We start from the raw sequence: 6,802 nt of genomic DNA, 5'->3' as shown, positions 1-6,802 counted from the left end.
GGAAAGAAACAATTGCGCTGTTTAATGTATCCAAGTCCATATGCCCTGACAACACAAGATGTTTTAAAACACATTTGATTTCATATGGGGCAACACCTTCAAGAATAACATGCATGATATCTTGTGGGGTTTGATTGATTATATCAAAGTAAGGACATTCTGTTAATTTGCTTCTCCTGTTTACACCATAAGTTGTTTTTAGACTCTCTCTCAGAAAGTCAGTGGTTGCCTTTTCAATGTCGTTACATTGCTTGTTGTGGTTTGAAATTGTCCTTTTAACAAACATATCTTCATTAAATTGTTTCTGCATGTTTTCAAAGTTGCACTCACAGTGCCTGCATTTACTATAGGCAAACCCTACTCCTTCCTTAAATCCAGCCACTTCATGCTGAGCTAGTGTGTCTCCACATACAGACAGAAGTGCTCCATAAATTGTCCTCTCACCATTTGCAGTATTAATCTGCACACCATCACACAGCTTGAGTAAGTCATGTTGAATTCTCTCAAATATTGCATCAATACCGCAACGAGAACGATCTTTTGATTTTACCATGACAAGAAGACGAATTGCAGCAAGTCTTGATCTGTATTTAGGGCTGATGTTACCTAAGGTGTAATAAATCATTAACAATTTGTTTTTGTTTGACCGTGATCCAAGAGGATTGCATAGCTCAATTTCATCTGTATAAAAAATCAACTGCAATGCTTTAGGAACTTTCAAAAACAGTGGGTGTGACTTAAAAATGTCTCCATCAACAAAATCTTGAAAAAAGCCATCATTGCATTGCTGTTGCCCTTCATCAATCATTGCAAGAACTCTCGGATGGGATAGCAGTTGCTCCAAACTTTTCACCAGCGGTACATAATGAAAACAATGGTCCTTGGTGGAAAGAACTCTGGAGTCCCCATGTTTCACATAACATACAGTTTGTTTTGCAACAACAATCTCAGGTTCAACTGGTTGTAGCAGTTCTTTGATAGTTTTATTCTGCAAATGAGTAGAAGAAATTTGACTGAAAGGGTCAACAAACTTGTCAAAAATCCCTAATGCACCACTCCTTAGTTCATCCAGGTCCCCAGAATGTCCTTCAATCAAGCTGCACATTTGCTGTTTAAGGTGTTCCAACAACACTGCCTGGTACTGCTGGACTCCACTCACCATATGGTTAACAGCCCTCTGAATAGAAAAAAAAATATATATATATATTAAAATTTATTAGAAAATACAATAAAATGCAAACTCATGGACACAACTTTGTAAGGATCATTCATTTAAATATTGCTGGTGACATGAAAAGACCAAAACTTTACCAAAGTTCTAATGGTTTCTGCATATTTATGAATATTTACAATTGATTTTATACTGCATTTTAAACAATAAGTGTACATGTGTATACTCTGTTTCCTCTATTCTTAGCCTATGCTCAGCAAATACATTGAATGAAGAGAGTTTATATCTTATCTATTGACTTATATATTGGGTGGTTATGTGAAACACAAAGTCACTCAAATAGCAAGTGGAGAAACATTCTTATTGCGTTTCATTTTACCTAAAGTAAAATCAAGGTTTGAACAGTGTCCAAATACAATTTGAATTATTGAAACTACCTGTGTCAGTCGCTGTGTTTCTCTGGCTTGAAGGAGAAAAGCAGTTGCATGTTTCGAAAGGTCCAGATTCGTGTGACCCTCTCCACCCTCTTGAAATTTGCTCTGAAAAAGATTACCGAAATAACCACATCAACAAAGAATATACTGGTGGGTAGCAGACACTCGAACAGTAAATACCGGACCTTTAAAGAGAATAATATAAAATTGTGTGTGTTGTGTAAAAGTGAATATTTTATAAAGATGATCAGATGTACCACCAGTTACTACCAGTGTTGAGCCACTTACTGAAAATTACAAACGTTAGTTGCTAGTTTTATATAAAAAATACAAATTAACTTTTTTAATTGCTGCATCTTGTAACATTTAATTTGAAAAAAAAATGAAACTGCAGTACTTTTAAATACATGGCAATATTGTCTTCATAAGGTGTAAATACACAATGCTTAATATTATTTTTAATTTATTAATTTTTCTTGATGTGTAATTTGAACGCATCATGATTTCTTATTTACCTCAGCCTGATCACATTTTAACAAACCGTCCCTGAACGCTTCATATGCAACACGAAGATCAACTTCTTCCGTTTCCAGCCTGTTATAAACAATAACTAGCGGGATTTAGTCATAAATTTGGATGATCAGAAAACTACTCTGACTGGACTGCAGTGAGTGTTTCTACCTCTTCTGCTCTCATCCACATTTCATCTAAGGTAAGTAATTACAAAGTCTCTTAATGCATCCTGTGTTCAGATAACTACCTTCACATTATTTGCCATGAGTAATGTAATTAAGGCATAACATAACTCATTGGTTTGTTGTCACTGAAAGAAGCAAACTGTACTTGATGTGCTATGAGCAGCCAGCTGATCTCAATAAATTACTTACTGTTCCGATGACGATGCTGGAGCCATTGTTAGCTGACGTTACTGCAGAATGCGCTGCAGCCCCGGGTAGAGTTGTGCTTGTTTGTTCGTTCTTGGCTGTTCTTTCATTTACTCCATCAAAAGTTGATTCGTCCTCGTCTGCCTCAATGTTGAGAAGATGGTGTGTGTGCGTCCGCTTTACGTGATAGTAAAAGGAGTTATACACTCTGTACTCACTTGGACAGCCATCAATCCCACACACCACACGAAAGTCAGGACTCCGACTATGCATGACGTTAATGTGACTCAAAAGTTGTCTCAAAGACAACGCCACAAATACGTAGCAAATAAAACAGCGCCAAATCATGTTGGATCAGAGATTTTCGTTGGTCAAAGGATCAGAAAAGGTGCTGTCGTACTACTGTGTTGATTGTCGCAAAAAAGCCGTTACTATGGTGATACCCGCCCACCAGCAAAATTACCGTAAATCTCAAGTACGATAAAATTATTTGTAAAGAGTTTATGTCTTTGTAATGCGCATTACACATTCCTATCGATGTTTAATCGTGTTTTTATTGCTCAACGTTGCAGCTGACGCGAAATAAAAGAAGAAGCTGGGCGAGCAAGCTAGCTAGGAATTAGCTAACAGCATGGATGAGCTAGATGATGCGGTTGTGTCGACGTTAAGAGGTAACGTATTTATACAAAGTTGTTTATAATGTAGACTGAGACATGGAAAAAAGTTGTTGTAATGATCATACCAATATTACATAAAAGTTTTTACGTCTTTAGTGGCGTGTGTGTGTGTGAGAGCAAGCGGTAGAGATTTTAATGCTGCTGTAGGGGAGTGCTATGTTGCTAATGCTAACTGGACATTGGCCTGCACTGCACATTCTCCACCGGCGCCAAAAGAGAAAAACTGAATTCCGCTACATTTGGCTATAAATTATTAAAAATATTGCAATAATACAATAGAGAGAACACTACTCTTTTATGAGTTGCTGTTGCTGTGAACATTAATACATATCTCAGTTAATACCAACAATACCACTTTATTAAAACTTAATAACAATACAATTTTAAAATCAATAATACATGTAATTGTTATTGCTGGTTTGTCTCTAAATGCATGTCTCCCATCCATTCGTACAGCTACTTTGAGACAGCAACAAAAATGTGTTCAGTTAGCTGCAGATGTTAATTTAAATTAGATTGAACTATGAAATTTCAGATATCAAAGAAACTTCTAAATTTTCAAAATTTATAAACTAAACAATTTTACTGGTTTAAAACAATATTAATGTTAAAAAATGCTTTGTTGTGGCTAGTACAATTAAGAAAAAGCTAGTACTGTGTGCAATGTGTGCTGAATGCATAGTTTAATGGTATTAAGGTTTCTTTATTGTATCTGGTTTGTTAACAAATTTACTTTAAACAGTCTCAGACCTCCATCTAAAGGCCCTTTGCTACAGCTTCTTCTCAAACTATGTAGCTTAACAACTGAAAAACCAAGTTTATGTTTAGTCTTTTCTTCTTAATCTGGATGTGTCAAGTTTCATCTTTGTTTTCAAACACATTCTCAGCTGCAAACATCAGTGAGGCAATGATGGGCAACCTGTCTCGTGAAGACTTGCGGGACCTTTTCCCAGGACCAGAGAACTTTTTAAGAAGAAAAGCGATCTGGATTGCTTGTCATGGTGCATCAGAGGAGGTCAGTTTCTCTGTGACATAGACTTAAAAACAACCTATTTCAGTTGGCTGTGGCACTTTGGGTTGATGTAGTATATTGCCAAAACTATGCACTGCAAATGTTTTTGTATATCAGTAACAAGTCAGTTACAGTGCTTTACATGAACAAATCATAAGAAAAAAAAATATTGGAAAAAAGTCAATTGCAGTGGTGTAATAACAGAAGGTAAAGAAACATTGGACTATAACTACAGTTAATGATGTTTTTGTTTTCCGTTTAAATAGAACAGTGAAAGACAAATCTAAGAAACTTTTTTTTTTGTCTGAATAAAAAAAAAATCATCATTTCGGCATTTAAAGTTCTTTTGGAGTTTGTTCCAGATTAGTGGAGCGCAAGAACTTAATGATGCTTGTTAATGTTTGGTTCTGACTCTGGGGATACAAAATAGTTCCAAATGGGTCACACCACCATATCAGTAAATTTGGATGTGTTACAATCACTTCCTTGGGTGCAGGTATCTAAAATTTGGTGAGACAAACCTGACTGACCTGCACACAGTCCCGACTTCAACTTTCAAAGTAGTGGACCCTATGTATTAACAACATGATTGTCAGTAAAGTTAATGTACACAGACTAATACTTCTGACAATGTAGTGTAACAGTATCAGAACACAATGTTTTGTTTTGCATTGTTTTTGTTTGTTTGTTTCTGTACAGGATTCTGGTAAAGAAGATTCAACTTTAGTGAGCTGTTCCTCCAATAATGGGTCACCTATGCAACAGACATCCACTCCAATGAAGTCCAGTCTTCCCAAGTTTGAAACTCCTGAAAAGGTTGTGAAATTAACCTTTCCAGAATATGTACTCCACACTGACACTGAGCTTGAGCACGTAAGACAACAGTACTTTGAATTGTCGAAGAAAGGGGAAGAGCGCAACTGTGAAATGTCAAAGGAACTCAGATGTCGTCTCATCCGAAACACGATGACCAGTATGATTGCAATCTTGAGGGCAAAAGGAGATGCAGAATCACACAGATACCCATCAAAACCTGAAATCACAGCAGTGGCTAAAAGGATAGTGCTGTATTACCCCATGCTACAGGACCAAGGTCTGAAGAATTCATGGGTAAGTGAAATGCATCCAGTTAATGACCAAAGTTTTTTTTATTTTGCACATTTTTATTGAGGATCTAAAAAATGAAATGTATGTGTTCTTAAGGTCACTGTGTTTGCGCAACTAAACAAAAGATTGCAGAATGTGAGGTCCCCTCTAAAGAAATCTCAGAGTGGGAAACAATCAAAGAGGTAAAGCTGCAACAATTAATTTCCTCAATAATAAATATGTCATTAGCTTTAGTAGACTTTAACATATGTTGGCCAGCATTTGTTGGAAGTGATTAATTGGCTAATCTTTGCAGCTCTTCAAAGAGACGCCGTCTTGATGAGCCCTATGATACAGATGAAGCCATGTCGAGCGACTCAACAATCATTCTGGACCAGTCTACAGATGAGACTACCAGCACCGACTCAGGCACTACTGACAAGGAGTTTGTTGAATTTAGTTTTGTATTTATTTTGTCTTGTTTTTATTTTGTTTTGTTTATCTTCCACAATCTGAATATTAACATTATGATTCATCATGCCAACAGAAATATGTCTTTATGTGTTTCAGGAAAAACAAGACCCCAAAGCCCCCAGAAGCTCTCCCTCTCCTGTCCAGTTCTAAGAGTGAGTTTGTCTTACTTTATTTTGGGGGTGTGGTACTTGTGTTCCTCAATGCAACGATGATAGCACAACGAGATTCTCATTACTGTATTTTAGTGTTGTAATAGTAATTACAATTTTGGGTTGTTCATATTTGAATAATTTGACTTTAATATAATTTATCAAATATTTAACTACACAAAATGGATTGTATTAATTAAAAAAAAGGTTGTCATATTACGTTAATTGACAAAAATCTGTTGTTAAATTGAGCCACATTATGTGTTACAGCTAACAGGCCAACAGATGTTGAAAGCTCATACAACTACAGTCCAGCAATCTCGGCCAAGCACTACAGGACCCTACAATCGTTGTATAAAAAAAAGAATCCAAACCACCAGGATGTGTCTCATCTCCTGGATTTGGAATTTCAAGCCAGAAGAGCATTCATTGATTCACATAGTTTTCGTGAGGAGGACAGACACAACAAAATCATAGAAGCATATCCTTGTTTCAAGGACATTGGACATGTAAGAATACTTTGCATTCTTAAATGCTTGATATAACTTGCAATGTTTAGACAATTTCCTTCTCCTAGATAAATATTCTAATATCTGAATTGGTGTATTGAACATTGAATAGGTCATGGATGAGCTTCAACGCATTCTGAACAAAGATAACCCATGCTACATAGCTGAACTAAAGGGACGATGGAAAGACTTCTGCCAGAAGGTGCAGTTTTTTGGTGTATGGAAAAAAATGCTGAAACTACCAATGGGAGTGGACAAAGGTAAGCAATTACATTTTGGTATTATCTGTGATCAGGGTTTAATTGTGTCCATGAGTTTTGGACTTTTAGCTATTTTTTTATTTATGTTATTTTTGCTTTATGATGACTAAGGGTGTAAACAGGTCTTACAAGGTTAAAATGAGTAT

The 6,802-nt window shown here is 36.2% G+C and overlaps 2 protein-coding genes across 2 annotated transcripts in view; one reads left to right on the top strand and one right to left on the bottom strand.

The window, feature by feature from the left end:
- Nucleotides 1-2,901, bottom strand: part of LOC119421952 — a 6,245-nt gene extending 3,344 nt beyond the window's left edge. The window contains exons 1-3 of the mRNA XM_037689311.1: nt 2,493-2,901; nt 1,609-1,710; nt 551-1,177 (exon numbers count right to left, since the gene is read on the bottom strand). Of these exons, the coding sequence (XP_037545239.1) occupies nt 551-1,177; nt 1,609-1,710; nt 2,493-2,837 (1,074 nt within the window). The 5' untranslated portion in view covers nt 2,838-2,901. The remainder of the gene's footprint in view (nt 1-550; nt 1,178-1,608; nt 1,711-2,492) is intronic.
- Nucleotides 2,902-3,126: 225 nt separating this feature from the next.
- LOC119421951 lies at nt 3,127-5,471 on the top strand. The gene is made up of 4 exons (XM_037689310.1): nt 3,127-3,160; nt 4,054-4,181; nt 4,878-5,288; nt 5,382-5,471. Exons 2-4 carry the CDS (start codon nt 4,074-4,076, stop codon nt 5,469-5,471), a joined length of 609 nt encoding a protein of 202 aa, XP_037545238.1. The 5' UTR covers nt 3,127-3,160; nt 4,054-4,073.
- The last annotated feature ends 1,331 nt before the right edge of the window (nt 5,472-6,802 follow it).

The sequence above is a fragment of the Nematolebias whitei genome, chromosome 15 (assembly GCF_014905685.2).
Source record: "Nematolebias whitei isolate Nwh7 chromosome 15, NemWhi1, whole genome shotgun sequence".
NCBI classification, from domain to species: Eukaryota; Metazoa; Chordata; class Actinopteri; order Cyprinodontiformes; family Rivulidae; genus Nematolebias; species Nematolebias whitei.
The sequence above is the reverse complement of the archived record's forward strand: the minus strand, read 5'-3'. Positions and strand labels throughout refer to the sequence as shown.

Coding starts and splice junctions, on each gene's coding strand:
- LOC119421951 (XM_037689310.1), top strand. CDS start 4,074: ATGATGGGCAACCTGTCTCGTGAAGACTTGCGGGACCTTTTCCCAGGA. Junction 4,182..4,877: donor GTCATGGTGCATCAGAGGAG/GTCAGTTTCTCT, acceptor GTTTCTGTACAG/GATTCTGGTAAAGAAGATTC. Junction 5,289..5,381: donor AAGGTCTGAAGAATTCATGG/GTAAGTGAAATG, acceptor TGTGTTCTTAAG/GTCACTGTGTTTGCGCAACT.